Source organism: Jaculus jaculus, chromosome 1, assembly GCF_020740685.1.
Source record: "Jaculus jaculus isolate mJacJac1 chromosome 1, mJacJac1.mat.Y.cur, whole genome shotgun sequence".
Taxonomy (NCBI): Eukaryota; Metazoa; Chordata; class Mammalia; order Rodentia; family Dipodidae; genus Jaculus; species Jaculus jaculus.
The window spans coordinates 208,665,071-208,681,937 of record NC_059102.1 but is presented as its reverse complement, the minus strand read 5'-3'; the positions used below and the strand labels follow the sequence as shown (position 1 = coordinate 208,681,937).

Here is a 16,867-nt window from a genome sequence, read left to right as displayed (position 1 = left end):
AAGCAATGGGTAAATGCAGGAAATAGAGTATTCTTTTTGTAGTTTCCTTTGGCATTGCCACATGCTTTGTCACTATCTTAGTTGGACTACCTTTCATTTGTTTGGTATTAGTCATAACACATTTACACGATTTACTATCTTTCTCACTTATGTCAATCAATCTTTCTGTACAGCTATTTAATGGCAGTATTTATTAAGTGAATGTCTATTTTGCTTTTTTAATTTGTAGGTGAAATTTGCTTATACAATTTTTGTTGATTAGAGCCTACCATTAGAGAGAAAAAAGAGGCCTAAAAGAAAACAATTCCAAGACTGTCATCCCATTCAGAATGCCCAAAATCTTCCAAAACAGATAGAATATGCTTATATCACGAAATGTAATAATTTCTTTGAGACAGGGTGGTCTATAGCCCAGGCTGACCTCAAAGTCACTGGTAATCAAGGATGACCTAGAATTCTTAATCCTCCTTCCTGCACAAGATGGAATTTGGACATGAGAGTTATCTTTGAAGTCATCTGGGCACAGATAAGTCCAATTTTTATATTTTATTTATTTATTTATTTATTTATTTATTTCACAGAGAAAGGGAGAGAGAGAGAGAGAGAGAGAGAGAGAGAGAGAGAGAGGGAGAGAGAAGGAGAATGGGCGCACCAGGGCCTCCAGCCACTGCAAACGAACTCCAGACTCAAGCGCCCCCTTGTGCATCTGGCTAACGTGGGTCCTGAGGAATAGAACCTGGGTCCTTTGGCTTTGCAGGCAAACACCTTAACCGCTAAGCCAACCCTTCAGCCCTAATTCTCATTTTTATAAGTGAGGTGCTTGAGGCTAGTGTGGGTTAGGAAGAAATAATGCCTTAGATCATTCTTGTCATTTGAAAATGATTTACAGTTCTTGTTTTAATTGACCTAGTAGAGCAGTAGGAGTATGAAACAGTATAAAATATTGTGATGGGATCTGGGAATTTTAAAATGAATTCAACACTGTCAAATAATTCTTTGGGAGACTGCAATATGCCCATCAGGCACTGGACAGAAGGGGATGAAAATCAGTCTTTGTGGTCACCAAATTGACAAATGACTCTTATGCTGTCTGGCATATGAATAAGACCTAGGAAAACAATGAAACCGACATTCCAAGAATTGAGGCCATTCTATGAAATTTTAGTTATGATGGAGGGTTGTATATGTAGAGGTATAATTTTTAATGATACGTCATAATGGATGCTTTCAGTTCAGTTAGAGCTAGGTGCGGATGGCACACGAGCAGCCAAGGAAAAAGACCAACAACTGCACGAGTTCCAACAGTGATATTGTAAGACCCCCAAAACAAGGACCCCACGCTCTTCCCGGAAATGGCGACACCCCAAATCACTCATGAGAAACGGTCTTGATGCAAACAGCAAGAGGATTTTTATTCCAAGCACGCTGGGGCCCACAGTTGTACACCACGCAGGGGGAGTGGACTGCAGAGCCCCGAATGCAGGAACGGGACAGTTTTTATAGGGTTTTTAACAAAGCCTGTACATTAGACCAATCATTTTTTTTAACATCAGGAGCCCGTGGGGTGCGAGCCAGTCAATTTGTGCCACTCTGTAGTTTCTAAGCCAATTAGTTTAATTTGTTCAAGCCCCTCGTGTACCAATCAGTCTCCTATGACCGTGGTGGTCAGCATTTGCGCAGGTCCTTGGGTGGGAGTAGCAGAGTGTGGTATCACTCTCCTATGACCTTGATGTGCTGAGGCAGGCGGCTAGGGCTTATGGTGCGGGCTACTAAGGCTTACAGTGTGGGCTATTAAGGCTTATGGTGCAGGCTACTTACAGAAACCAAATAAGTGGTTCACTTCATTACTCATTTCCCATCCTTGAGGGCTATCTCATGCCCTTTTTACCTAGTTTTATATTAGGAGCGGGCTCTGATATAATGAGAAGAGGGATTCTTTACTTGCTTCCAACAAAAGCCTGGAGTTTGAGGTATGCAGGGGCCTGCTTAAGCTCCCTTTGGAGCATGATAATATTTTTGGGCTTCTGAATTCTTGGGCTTTTCAATGTGGCAGGCTCATGTAAGATGCCTGACTTACCAGCAAACTTGGTAGGGTGCAAACCCTGTTGTTATTATTTCCATTTTAATTCTGAATTCTGTGTCAGTGAAGCCTAAGACAGAACACACAGCACCCACTGGACGATTCTACATTAGGGTACAAATGGCAATTTTTATGTGGGACTTTTTTTTTCCCCATCCTACTGTGAAATCTCACCTACCCTGGGATGGATGCCCTGGAAGGAAGCTGTAAGGATGAGAAGCTGCACATACATATTAGCATCTCTCCTCCAAGAGGCCACACCCAACACAAGGCCCTCACTGTGTCTGGGAAAACGCTGGGCTCCTCTGATACTTCTTATTTATTTTAGTTGAGACAGGTCTTTTTTTGTCGCTGGGGCTGGTCCTGGACCCAAATGAATCTCCTGCTTCAGCCTTCCCGAATCTCTGGGACTACTGGGCCACCCCCACGCTTTTTGGATGTCCGTCTGGAAGGAAGCCCGCGGATTTAACTAGGAAGACCCCGTGTGAGGCGAGGGACAGGCAGGTGGGAGCAGACGCAGAGCGGCGCGCTCCAGCGCTGCGCAGGCGCTCAGGGTCGTGTTGATTCCGGCTCCGCACCTGTGGGCGGGGCCTGCCGGAGCCCCGCCCACGGCGCAGAAGCCCCTTCCCCGAGGCCCTGCCCACCGCGCCGCACTCGCGCGCAGGTACGTGAGGCCGCGCCCGCGGCGACCCTGAAGACGCGGGCCTGCCATGGAGCACATCCGCACGCCGAAGGTTGGTGTCCCGGACGGAGGGGAAGGAGGAGGAGGGATGCTGAGCGCACTAGAGGCTCCACTTCCCAGCGGGGGAGCTGGCGGAGCCTGGACCGCGAGCAATGGAGGCACACGCAGCGCCAGAGCATCTTCCAGGGTCGCTGGGAGGCCGGGCTTTCTCTTTCTGTCTCACAGGCCTAGCTGTCGCGGTTGCTGGTTCTAACCTTGGTTGTGTGCTGTGAACATAATGGTGAGCGGGAGGGAACCCCACTTGTCTGCTGAGTAACAAGCTGTTTTCCCTTTTGGTATGGATCTAGGCTTTAAAATTTCATTGTTTTAAAGCCGTGGCTCTGAGTAGTTGACAGAGAAACGAGTTTCAGTAGCAGGTGCAAGCAGGGGAAGTTTGATGGAGATGGTTAGAATGCACTTGGAAGCTTATTACAGCTAGGGCTTCGGAGTCATCCAGCACACCCTACCCCCTTCTGCATTACCCTGGTAGGAGCTGCAAAGAACCATCCTTAGGGCGGAGGATCAATATTCGCCATGATTGAATAATGGTGTTTTTGCCCTTTTCAGTTTGTTTAGTTCTTTGAGGAGAAAGATGCAGGATATAGTTCCAACCATTGGTGTGCATTTGATCTTCACACTAACATTCTTCCAAATAGGCTATTTCAGTGTCATTTAGTTTTAACTAAAACTGCTTTGACAATAAATATAACTGGTCCCCGATCATACAGTTAAATAAGACTGCAAACTTCGGCCACTGTACCAAACTTTTCTTTCTCATTGTAAATAATTTAGGATGAAAGTGATGATTGAAGAATCCTAGTGAAACAATACGTTTTACATTAAACACGTTTGAATACATTGGCTTTCTTTTCTTATTCTCACCATAACTCCTTGCATTTATAGGATGGTCTTGTATTCAAAATCTAGACTTCTGAAAAAGATAGATTAAAGCTATGTCTTGAGTGTACAGAGCCATTGTTGCCCCAGGATGTCACTCATTTCATTTCAGGATCGATGTAATTGTTTGGCTTTATATTCAACCAGAAGAATTTATTTCTACATTCCGTACTGGTTTTCTGATTTCTTCTTTGTAACATCTCTTTAGTTTTCTGGGGAATGTCACTTCCAGCAGTAAATTTAAATTGTATTGATTCTACCCTGTGGAATTGAATTGTTCTTCATACTCAGGAAATTGTAAACTTAGAAGACAGTGCCATAAACCACAAGATAGATGGTTCGAAGCTTTCAGGGTTTAAGTGGTACTAAATAATTTTCTCAGAATGCTGCATTTAACTCATCGTGTCCCCTACCCTTTCCAAGGGTTTCTTCTTTCTTTCACAATGAAGAGGGTCCTTTATAAAAAATAGTATCTGTCTTGAGTGTTAACAGCAAGGATGATAGGGTGGCATCATGACACTGGGGTTAGTTTCTTCTAGTATATGAATTTTGAGGGGTAAAGACATGTTCTGGTCCATATTCTGACTCACCTTGACAAAGCCACATATCTAAACTTGAGCAGCAGCAATTTTCTTACGTAAAATCATCATCACTCCATAAACAGTTTAGTACTTGAAGTCAGAAGTCCTCTGTCCAGAAATGAAAACAAATTGGTGATGTGAGAGTGAGGATGGAAACTTCTCTGATGTGTCATTGAATTGCACAGTCATAAACACTTTGGGTAATGCAGGTGCCACACTTTCTCCCTGGAATCACACAAGTTGAGTGGATGAGAGTCATTCATCCATTCATTTCATTCATAGGCATTGGACAGTCATGTGCAGGGCTCTGTGTGAAGTTCTGGGAGCACCAAGAATGTAAGAACTCAACCCAGAGGAGACACCAGATGACAGAGAGATACAAAGATAGCGGGATGGTTGTAGAAAGATACTAGGTAACAAGATTTGGTTTCTCTGACATTCATGAGCATTATGCCATTGATACTTGAGTTATTTTGTCTGCCTTCATTTAGCAAATAATTTTCAGGTGATAAAAGCAATATAGTGTGTGTATTGAAATAACCACTGTTAATATTTGTGTTCATTTTCTTCTGACAGTGTTCTGTTTATTTACTTAGAAATTTAGGATTACTTAATTCAGTTTTATAGCATGCTACTCTTTAGTTTATTGTATTACAGTTTTTAAGTGCATACTCTTAGAAGACTTCTTTAAAAATCATATGGAGGGCTGGAGAGATGGTTTAGTGGTTAAGCGCTTGCCTGTGAAGCCTAAGGACCCCGGTTCGAGGCTCGATTCCCCACGACCCACGTTAGCCAGATGCACAAGGGGGCGCACACATCTGGAATTCGTCTGCAGTGGCTGGAAGCCCCGGCGTGCCCATTCTCTCTCTCTCTCTGCCTCGTTCTCTGTCTGTCACTCTCAAATAAATAAATAAAAATAAAAACCAAAAAAATTTAAAAATCATATGGAAATATGATGATAGCCACTTTCCAATTTTAAGGCTATAATAATAATACTAATAATGTAAGGATCATCTCCTTTATTAAGAATTATGTGCATATGTCATCACTCACTTAGGATAGAACTCTAAATGCAATTAATGTGTCAAAGAAGATGAATGTTTTTATGGTTGTGATATGTTGCCATGTTTTCTCAAAATGTTATATCATTTGAAAATTTTAGAAAAAAGGCATAGATTATCTTTCTTATTGCATTTTTGCTTTATTATAGGATAGCACTTTATTTTGCCCTTGTATTGTGTTATTGCTAGTTAGGTTGAGGCTTTTTCCAACATGCTTTTTGACTATTTTATTACTTTTATGAATTATGTATGTATTTTCCATTGTATCAATTGGTGATTTGCTGTGGCTATGTGTAGTATATAGGTCTTCACATTAGTTTTATTGCAGTGTAATCCACATACCATAAAATTTAGTCTCTTCAAATACAATTCAGTATGTTCACAAAGTTGTATAATCTTTTATTGTTTCTTTTGACAGTGTCTCATGTATTCCAGGTTGGCCTGGAAAAAGCCAAGGATGACTTTGAACTTCTCACCCTCTCACCTCCCATGTGCTGGGATTTCAGGCATATGTCACCATACCCAAATGGTGCTAGAGGCTAAACTCACACTTTACCCCATGAGGCTCACTATGCCTCCTTAATTACATCCTCTGCCCTTTAAGGGCATCTGTTGATTTACAGAAGTTTTTAATTTTAATGGCCTGGATTATTCATTTTTTCTTTTGGCACTTGTGCTTTTTGCACCATCTCTATATGTATATTTTTTAAAAGCCATTTTAAAAAGTACAAAAATAGTATTTTATAGAAAGTTTAGTTCAAAAAAGCAAAAAGAAAACAAAAGTAAGACATAATCTTGACATCCAGAACAAAGCTACTTCTCTATATGTACTATCAGCCATTTTATTCACATAGAGATGCAATTTTAAACAAAATTGGGTCATTTTGCCCCTCTTTGCATGTGCAAACATGCATATATATATGTGTAATTTTGAAGAATGCGAACCTGTTTTGTGTATGTCATAGTATACCAGATTTTTATTCCTGTGAGAAGTGATTTTTCATGTCCTTGTAGATTCCCATTCTGTGTTTGCACTGTGAGTTACCCAGCATGGCAAAACAGTTCTCAGAGGTCATTTGCATTGTTTTCCTTTATTCTCATCTATCTTTTCAAAGATGGTTCTGTAGTGCATACCTATAGAAGAGGGAAAGCACTTCTGCTTTGTAGCATAGTAGATTTGATTTTTCCATCATAATAATGATAGTGTTTTTCTTTTTTAAAATTTTTTGTTCATTTTTATTTATTTATTTGAGAGAGAGAGAGAGGGATACAGAGAATGGGCATGCCAGGGCTTCCAGTAACTGCAAACGAACTCCAGATGTGTGCGCCCCTTTGTGCATCTGGCTAACATGGATCCTGGAGAATCGAGCCTCGAACCGGGGCCCTTAGGCTTCACAGGCAAGCGCTTAACTGCTAAGCCATCTCTCCAGCCCGATAGTGTTTTTCTTAATGGAGAAGGTTGATCAGGCTTGTGAACAGCCTTATTCACTGTTAAAACTCTGAGCTTGTCACAGATCTTCTCGACAGAATGTCCATGTGGGCTGCTGCACACTGCCCTGGAGACATGGTGGGGAGAGAGCCTGGGGTGTTAGTCTGTGAATCTGGTGTGAGTGAATGATAACATTCTGTTTCTGACCCAGAATTTCTTGGAACTGTGAACAGGATCTGTGAAAAGTGACTGGTTAGATTGTAAGCAGGTAGCTCTCACTCTGTGGGAGAATTGGTTTTTATTTTACAGAAGGCAGCAAAAATCAAGGACAACCAAAATCTGTCAACATAATGAGAAAAGATAGCTGACTCGCTATCATTATCTGAGCCACTTCTTGCACATCAGCTAAGGTCCAGGTGAAACCACAAAGGAATTGGTGAGTTGAGCAAGAGCACTGCTTTCAAGGCAAGCCTGAAAACCTGCTCCAGGAGGATGACCAGAGATACTGAAAGTACTCAAAACATACTAAAGCAGAAATCCAGAAGTTGTTGAGAGCTCAGCACTAAAGTAGATTTAAAACACACTTGTCAAGGCTCAGGGAATTTTGTGGAAGAGGAGCAGAAAGATTGTAAGAGCCACAGGGTGGGAAGGAGTATCCAGAGGCATTGCCTTCCCCCCGCCTCGCGAAGACTGACTGCTGCTCTCATACCTCATATCCTACAACCCCATGGTGAATACCAGTAACCTCACTGAGGAGGACCCTCACTGGAGTAGGGGCAGGGAGGAGGGAAATTGTACCAACACATGATTTGTCCATACAAAATTTCTACTTAATAAAAAATTTTTTAAAAAATTAAAAAGATTGTAAGCAGGCAACAATCTCAACATTTTATAGATTTTTTTTGTCAATTTATGTCACATAATATTTAATTTATTTGATATTTTTCTCTAAGTTGTCACTCTGTTAAATGTAATAAACATAAGTATGTTTAATTTACTATGCAGAGCTCAGTATTGCTTCAGATTAAATTTCTAGGTTGTATTCTTTGGCTCCATTTCTACATATATTTTAAAGATTTCTGATGCCTTCTGCTACTATTCTAGCAGATTGCTTTTTAATTAATTATTTCAGTGCTGAATACTCCTTCTTCACTTCTCCTCTGTACTATGGTGCCTTTTGGGTCATTCCAGTGGGTCATTGCCCACTGAAAGGAGAAGCTTTTCTAACCAAAAGTGAAGGTATCATTAATATATGGGTATGAATGTTAATAAAAAAAGTGCTTATAGGGCAGTTTGGTGAGCATAATATATGCATTTAGCCAGACAAGAGAAGGTGTTATACTCCTAATGCTCATTACCTCCCCCACCATAGACTTTTGATTAGGTTTTCAGTTCCAGGCATGTATTCCCTCCCATAGAGTAGGCCTCCAGTCCAATTAAAGAGCAGTTGGTTTCCCCCATAACAGATATACCACTATTGTACCAGTTTGGTCTTTTAACCTGGTTGGGCAATTTTGAGGCTTGCAGTATCCACTGGTTTCACTGCTGATGGCTTCTGTCTCCCATAGGGCTGTATGCAGTGCAGCTTTTTTCCAGCTTTCAGTCAGCTGGTCTACAGGGGAGAGGCTTCAGCTCAGCCCTAGGTTGATTTCTCAGTGAGCTTTCAGCCCAGGTATGTGGAATCTTCCACAATAGGGTCTCACCATGTATTTCTGGTGGGAAACCAAGAGCCTTGGCAATAGCCTGTAATATTTAGGGAGCAACAGGGACCTTCCTGGCCAGCAACTCACTGGAAGATATCCCATCCCTGGCACTGAAATTTTTCTAGTAACAGTCTATGGCTTCTTGGTGTGTCATTATCCAAAACTAAGTTTTCATACGGCTTATTCACAATATCTTGAATTTTGATTAATCCTCCCTACCCTTCTTTTTCTCGATTTCTTCTACTGACCTTGCTTAGGCCAATCCATTCCCAGTAATCTGTTCTTGTACTTACATATATAAAATACCCTACCTTTAATTCTTCCCCTTTCCACCATCACTTACAGCCCTTTTCTAGCTCATTGGCCTCTAGCAGATAGATTTTAATTCTTGATAATGAATTAATTTTGTCAATTAATTCTTTCTTATATTTATTTGTTTGTTGGTATGATTATGCTTATTATTATCTTTTAATAATAGCACTAATGCAACAGTAGCACTGAGGAAAGACAGTTGGTAGAGAGCACTGTAGCTGTCCTGGGCCTTGTTCTACAGCTTTCTAGGTGCTAATCTACCTAATCTTCACCATTACCCTTTGAAGAGAGGACAGTTGTTGGCTTTGGTCAAAGATGAGGAAACAGGCTAAGGCATCCAGGAAGGCACAGGGTAAACGTTCATAGTCAGGCACTGTGGTTCTAGTCTTGTCCCAGATGATGGTAGTCCACTATCATTTGTTGTGATGTTGAGAATGGAGGGGACTGCAGCTTGGGTTCTTCATGGCTGGATAGTCCTATGTCCAGGTCTTCTACACCTAACATCTTTATCTTCACTATAACATTTTGCCTCAGACATTTCCCTCACTTTTTCTTGATATTGAAATTTGATTTTACCAGAGAATCAAGTTCAGCCTTGTGTTGTCATTTAAATCTGTCTAAAGACAAATCATAGTCCAGCCTTCAATCTCTCATTGCCCCACACTTAGCAGTTGCTGGGGAGATGGTGTGTGTGATCAGATGTGTGCTTCTTCTTCAGAGCCAAGGCTTCTTGCTAGATTTGGTGTAGTGAGCCCAATAGTTGTGGTTGAGCATTTCTCAAAAATCATCTGTATCTCTTGAGGTTGTCATTTCTAAGAGATTTAATAATGTTTGGTTGAAGTTTGCTTGTTTTTAGTGAGTTTGGGTCTATATGTAGTCTGCTGTAGAACTTAAGTATCTGTATTCATTCTTAGTATTCATTATTGAATTTCTATAATGAAATATGGTATTTCATTAAATAAATGCAAAATATCTTTCTAAGTAAGTGCTTGAATGACTGTATGAGACAGAGAAGAAGAGACTGAGGGAGGGTTAAGAAAATGTTGTAGAGAGAAATATGAGGAGACAGATGGTTGGGATAAGTTAGGATTTAGCAAAATATACAACTTGGCTTTTTCTGGACATTTTACATAATGACCCCATACAATATGTTACTCATTGTGGTGGGCTTCTCTTTCACTTAATAAAATATTTTGTGGATCATCTGAATTATTGCCTGTATCAGTATTACAGTCCTTTTTATTTGCCAAGTATCCTTCCTTTCTTCCTTCCTTTTTTCTCTCCTTCCTTCCTTCCTTCCTCTCCTCCCTTCCCTCCTTCCCTCCCTCCCTTCTTTCTTTCTTTTTTTTAAATTTTTTTGTTTATTTTTATTTATTTCTTTGAGAGTGACAGAGAGAGAAAGAGGAGGAGAGAGGGAGAGACAGAGAGAGAGAATGGGCACACCAGGGCCTCCAGCCACTACAGATGAACTCCAGACGCATGTGCCACCTGTGCAGCTGGCTAACGTGGGTCCTGGGGAATTGAGCCTCGAACTGGGGTCCTTAGGCTTCACAGGCAAGTGCTTAACCACAAAGCCATCTCTCCAGGCTTCTTTCTTTGTTTTTTGAAACAAGGTTTCATGTAACCAGGTTGGCCTTGAACTCTCTATTTCACTTATTCAAGGATGACCTTGAATTTCCTGATTCTTCTGCCTATACCTCCAAACTGCCTCCACTTCTGCTAGCATAGCTGTATCTCCGGCTGTTGCTGAATACCACTCCATTTTATGGATGTGCTCATATGTTTTATTTAATCAATATTTGATTTATTTCCAAATGTTTTGTTTTCCCATATATCTTGCATATTATGAATACTGTTGTCATGAACATGTACAGGTTGGTTTGGGTGAACCTTTATTTTTTGTTTCTCTTGGAAATATATTCAGGAAAGAACTCTGGGGTCTTAAGAGTTTTCCAAAGACTTTATATCAATATATGTTCCAATGGAGATGGATAAACATTCCAGTTTCACCATATCCTCGCTAGCACTTGTTGTTATCTACCTTTCTATTATGTGATGGGTGTGAAATGGTCCCTGTTGTGGGTTTATTTGCATTTCTTAGGTGGGTTATTATCTTGAACATTTTTTGATCACATTTTTCTATGTTATTTGGAGAAATTTTTGTTCAAATAGTTCATTTTAAATTGGCTTGTCTTTTTTTTTTTTTTTTTTGACTTACAAAATGCTCTTCAAGAGCTGCAGAGATGGTTTAGCAGTTAAGGTGCTATCCCATAAAGCCAAAGGTCCCAGGTTCAATTCTCCAGGACCCATGTAAGCCAGATGAACAAGGTGGCACATGCATCTGGACTTAATTTGCAGTGGCTGGATGTCCTGGTGTGCTCATTCTCTCTCTCTCCCTCTGTCAAATAAATAAATAAAAAGAAAAAAGGCTCGTCATGCATTCTGCTCTTGAAGTACTTATCAGATGCATGACTTGCAAGCATTTTTTTACTGTCTCCTGGATATCTTTTTGTTCTTAGTGATGACCTTTGAAACACAAAAGTTTGTAATTGTGATAAAGTCCAATTTGTCTCAATTTATGTGTCTTTCTTTAATAGCTTGTTCTTTAAGCAAAATATCATTGCCTAATCCAAAGTCACAAAACTTTACACTGTTAAAGGTTTTTGATCCACTTGGTATTTTTTGTTTTTAAATGTTATTTCATGTCTTTTTTTAAAAAAATTTTATTTATTTATTTATTTGAGAGCAACAGACACAGAGAGAAAGACAGATAGAGGGAGAGAGAGAGAATGGGCGCGCCAGGGCTTCCAGCCTCTGCAAACGAACTCCAGACGCGTGCGCCCCCTTGTGCATCTGGCTAACGTGGGACCTGGGGAACCGAGCCTCGAACCGGGGTCCTTAGGCTTCACAGGCAAGCGCTTAACTGCTAAGCCATCTCTCCATCCCAATCCACTTGGTATTTTTATGTATGTTGTGAATTGGAGGTATGTACTCATTCTTTTGCTTGTGGAATTCCACTTGTTCCCATGCTATTTATTTACTTATTTATTTAAATTTTTATTTATTTATTTGAGAGCGACAGACACAGAGAGAAAGACAGATAGGGGGAGAGAGAGAGAATGGGTGCTCCAGGGCTTCCAGCCTCTGCAAACGAACTCCAGACGCGTGCACCCCTTTGTGCATCTGGCTAACGTGGAACCTGGGGAACTGAGCCTCGAACCGGGGTCCTTAGGCTTCACAGGCAAGCGCTTAACCGCTAAGCCATGTCTCCAGCACCCCCATGCTATTTATGGAAAAGACTTTTCTTAACCCATCTGCTTGTCTTGGCATGCATGTTGAAGATGAATTCATCACAGGTGAATGGGTTTCTTTGTGGGCTATCAGTCTCTGCATCACTGATTTCCCTAAGTGGCTATAACCAGTGTCCTGCAGCCTTGGCTTCTGTGTGATGCTGGATGAGCTGCTAAGGCCTCGTGGCATGTTGGCTTTTTGTTTATAGTTTGTTAGTCACTGAATACATAATATATTTTAAACACCTAATAATGCGGCATCTGGTCATCCTTAGCTGTTTTTATTATCATCATTGCTGCAAAAGGAGGTGACACCAGGATTTTATGCTGAAAAAATATCCATGCAGCTTGATAATTTTCTTAGTCCAAACATTTCATTTGACCTACTTATTCACTTCCATACTTCACAGTGGGTTTAAATATTTTCTCCCCTGGATGTTGTCTACAAAGAATAGCTTTTTGTAACCCAACTCTGTAACACCCAGGTGTTGTTTTTGTAACACCCAGGCTCCAGAGCATACTTTTATATTATAAAAACATTAATATTTGCAAACACATGGCTTTTTGGACAGCATCCAATTTTGTTCAGGAAGCCTTTGCACTGGCATAAAAGGGTAGCATCTTAGAGATGCTACTCTAAGTACCTGAGTTAGGGTCTTTTTGGAGTATTTGTGGAGAAGAAAGTAGGAAATATACTCTGACTTTTTTAGCAGAGGAAAGTAACATTTAGGCTGCTGTGAAAAAGGGGTGCAGTTAAGGTATTGTGCACCTTGAAACGTTTGAATACTCGTAAGGAAGACATGAAACTGTAACCTCTGTGTGTGTACATGTCAGCCATCTTTTATTTATAAATGAATTTTAGCATTTTCTGGATGGATTCACATTATTAACTCATGACTTCATATGTGTGTTCATATCAGCCCCTGTTTGTTTATAAGTGAACTTCAGCATTTCCTGGGTACATACATAGTATTAACTCATAACTTCTGTGTGTGTCTATATCAGTCATTGTTTCTTAATAAACTCTAGCATTTCCTGTGGATAAGGTTTGCTTATCACTGTGTCATACCTCTGAAGGAAAACATTGCCAGGAATACTTCATCCCACATCACAGATGAATATATACATATATTCCTGTCCTCATAGAAAACCTATTTTTATGTTTTTTTTTTCTGGATTCTGAACAGTATAAGCTGTGAAGTAAGTATGAAGTTAGACCTCTTGATCAGAAACCTCAGATTCCCTGACAGTCTGTGAGGGTTTAGCTCCGTCTTCTTACACTGCACTCTGAGGAAGTATAAGGATTTCATTTTGCACCATATTTCTTAGGTCAATAATAGTCTAAACTATTTTCTGTAGTGCCCTTTCCCCTGGTGGACAGCTAGTTGAAGCCTTTGGGAGTAAAAGTGCTTCCCAGGACATTAACCCAACCCTTCCTTCCACAGTCAGTTAAAATTGTTTAAAAATAACTTCCACTTAAGGTTCTGTGGCAGGCTATGACAACTTTATAAAAATTGTATATTTATTTTCCTCCTATTTTCACTTATTGAAACACTGCTTATCGTAGATTCCCAGAGAAATAAATTTATTGCCAAGTTATGAAAGAAAGTTCCATTTCCCTGGGCATTTAGCAAAGCATGATTTTTATTTATTTATTTATTTTTATTTTAAAATTTTTTATTTATTTATTTGAGAGCGACAGATACCGAGAGAAAGACAGATAGAGGGAGAGAGAGAGAATGGGCACGCCAGGGCTTCCAGCCTCTGCCAACGAACTCCAGACGCATGCGCCCCCTTGTGCATCTGGGTAACGTGGGACCTGGGGAACCGAGCCTCGAACCGGGGTCCTTAGGCTTTACAGGCAAGCGCTCAACCGCTAAGCCATCTCTCCAGCCCCAAAGCATGATATTTAGATGCTTGAGGTACAGGTCAGCTGTGTGAGTAGTGGCATGTCAAAAGAGGCCTTTAGAGCTAAGTAGATGATTTGGAAGAGTTCATTCACTTGAATGCTTCCTGTTCGCCAGGTGGTGGAAATCCTTGATAAACAAGACAGACAAGCATCTAGTTTCCTACCACTTATATTGCTGTGAGAATACTGTTGAAATTCTTTAAACAGTATATATATAATCACTGTAAGCCACATCTCAACAAAACCTTTAATTTCTAGATTTACTTTCAGAGGTCCTGCTACCCTTCCCCACAAGCATTCCAGTGGCTTCCCATCCTACTTGGGTGATTGCGTGGAAAGTCCTCCAAGATTCATGTCTGCTACTCCTGCTCCTCACTCACCCTCACAGAATGATCCTCACCTCTTTGTACATTTCTTTTTTTGAGACAGAACTAACCTTGAACTTGCTATGTAGCCAAGTATGACCTTGAACTTCTGATCCTCCTATCTCTACCTCCTGAGTACTAGGATTACTTATGTGTGGCACCAAACCTGGTTTATGCAGTGCTTGGAGATTGAACCTAGAGCATTTTGTATGCAAGGTCAATACTATCAACTAAACTACATTCCAGACACCCTTGTACACTTGAATAGCAAAGCTGCTCTTGCCTAGGCCTAAGATGCTGTTTCCTCACATTTCCTCATGTTTGACTCACTTAGTTTTGTTCTATACTGAAACATTTAATCATTTTATTAGAGAATACTTTCTAGGACAGTCTGCTGCCCTTCCCCACCTAACTGCTCATCTTTATCCTCTGGCATAAACATACACACATTTTATTTTTTTGTGCTCATCTGTGTGTTGCCTATTTTTTGCTCAACCACTCACAAACAGAATGCAGGCTCCATGTGGCAGTGAATTTATCGTGTCCACTCATGTATCCCCAATATCTGAAACACTGTATGGAATAGGGAGAGAGGAGCTATTCATTACCTGTTCATTAAATGAACAAATAGAGGAAATAGGGCAGTGTGCAAACTTCTTTTACATAATGTAGGTCAAGATAAAGAAAGTATCTTGATAATATGGATAGACTTGAATGTCTCCAAATGGGTAGGCTGTTGTTCTATCCACTTACTCAATTGTTAAGATACTAGATTTGACTGACATTTACCTAAACTTTAAAAATTTACTGAGAAGGCTAATGAAGCTAAAAATTTATTTGCAAGCAGAGAAAATTGAGAGACAAGAAGCAGAATGGAGAGGGCAGGGCCTTCAGCTGCTGCAAATAAATTCCAGATGCATGTGTCACTTTGTACATCTTGCTTTACATGGGTACTGGGGAATGGAACCTGGTGCTAGGCTTGGCAGGCAGGCACCTTAACCTCTGAGCCATTTTAAAGTCTTTATTTTTAACAGATGGAGTATTACTATATAGCACTTATTTGTAAATGACTCAAAATTTTAGAAATATGTGTAGCCACTGTTCTATTTTCTTTATTTTTTCTGCTTTCTTTCTTTCTTTCTTTCTTTCTTTCTTTCTTTCTTTCTTTCTTTCTTTCTTTCTTTCTTTCTTTCTCCTTCCTTCCTTCCTTCCTTCCTTCCTTCCTTCCTTCCTTCCTTCCTTCCTCCCTCCCTCCCTCCCTCCCTCCCTCCCTCCCTCCCTCCCTCCCTCCCTCCCTCCTTTCTTTCTTTCTTTCTTTCTTTCTTTCTTCTTTTTTTTGAGGCAGAGTCTCACTCTAACCCAGGGTGACCTGGAATTCACTATGTAGTCTCAGGGTGGTCTGGAACTCACAGCAGTACTCCTGCTTCAGTCTCCCGAGTGCTGGGATTAAAGGTGTGAGCCATCACACCTACCCTAAAACAGATTTAAAAAATTTTATTTTTATTTATTTGAGAAAGAGAAGCAGAGATAGAGAGAGGCAAAGAGACAGAGACAGACAGACCGGCAGACAAATAGAATGGGCACATCAAGGACTCCAGCCACTGCAAATGAACTCCAGATGCATGTGCCAAAAAAAAAAAAAAAAAAAAAAAATCTGTTTTAGACTGGGTCATGATCTTTTCGAATCTAAACCCTCTTATTTTGGTTAATCTGGCTGAATATGGCTTTGCTGAGAGAACAGGTAGTGGTTGAGGAGGTGAAGTTGACAATCTGGGCTAAATAGCTATTGGAAGAAGAAGGGGAGGAAAAGGAGAATAGTGAAGGGCTAGCTTCATATGCAGATTCTGTTGCATCGACCTGACTTTGGAGAGTAGTCAGTGACATCTTTCATAGGGTGCAGGCACTTGCTTTGGGAATGAAAGGAGGATCCTGTTAGGCAGATTAGGTGAGAGAAGGTTCTAGAAGATGCGAGCAACCACAGAAGGAAGTCCTTATGGCTATGATCAGAAATGTGCAAGGATAACTCTTTGGGTCAGAACCCAAAAGTTTATTCACAGGTGCCTTGCTTTGTATTACATCCAAATATATTAACTGTGTTTTATAAATAATTTAGTTTCATAGAGTAATATTTTTAAGAGTTTTTAAGGTGCTAAACATACAGTTCAATCCATACATCTTCAGTATGCCTCTAATGGTTTTTTGTGAGTTATACTAACGGCCTTTGTGGATTTCATGAAGAACAGAATCTCTGTTTCTTGTTACATGTCATATATTCTCTTGGACGGTGATCTGATTTTTTCCTTTTTCTTATTTCCTCTCAAGTTTCTGACCTTTCAATAAAATGGTCCTGGGAAAAGACTTTTCTTGGCTTTATAGTTTTAAACAGATTAAATATGCCTTTTGGGGAAAGTATTGATGTCTGTGACTTCTCTACCAAAAGGCTGCTTAGAAACCCCTGAAGCTTCATGGCTAACCCTTTTATTTAATTAAGCAACTTTATGTAAGAAGGAAAAAAAGGA

At 40.3% G+C, this 16,867-nt stretch overlaps 1 protein-coding gene across 2 annotated transcripts in view; it reads left to right on the top strand.

Moving 5' to 3' along the window:
* The first annotated feature begins 2,714 nt into the window (after nucleotides 1-2,714).
* Nucleotides 2,715-16,867, top strand: part of Mtmr7 (myotubularin related protein 7) — a 101,250-nt gene continuing 87,097 nt past the window's right edge. For both annotated transcript variants that reach the window (XM_045132839.1, XM_004672589.2), the window contains exon 1: nucleotides 2,715-2,814. In XM_045132839.1, coding sequence (XP_044988774.1) covers nucleotides 2,791-2,814 — 24 coding nt within the window. In that variant the 5' untranslated portion in view covers nucleotides 2,715-2,790. The remainder of the gene's footprint in view (nucleotides 2,815-16,867) is intronic.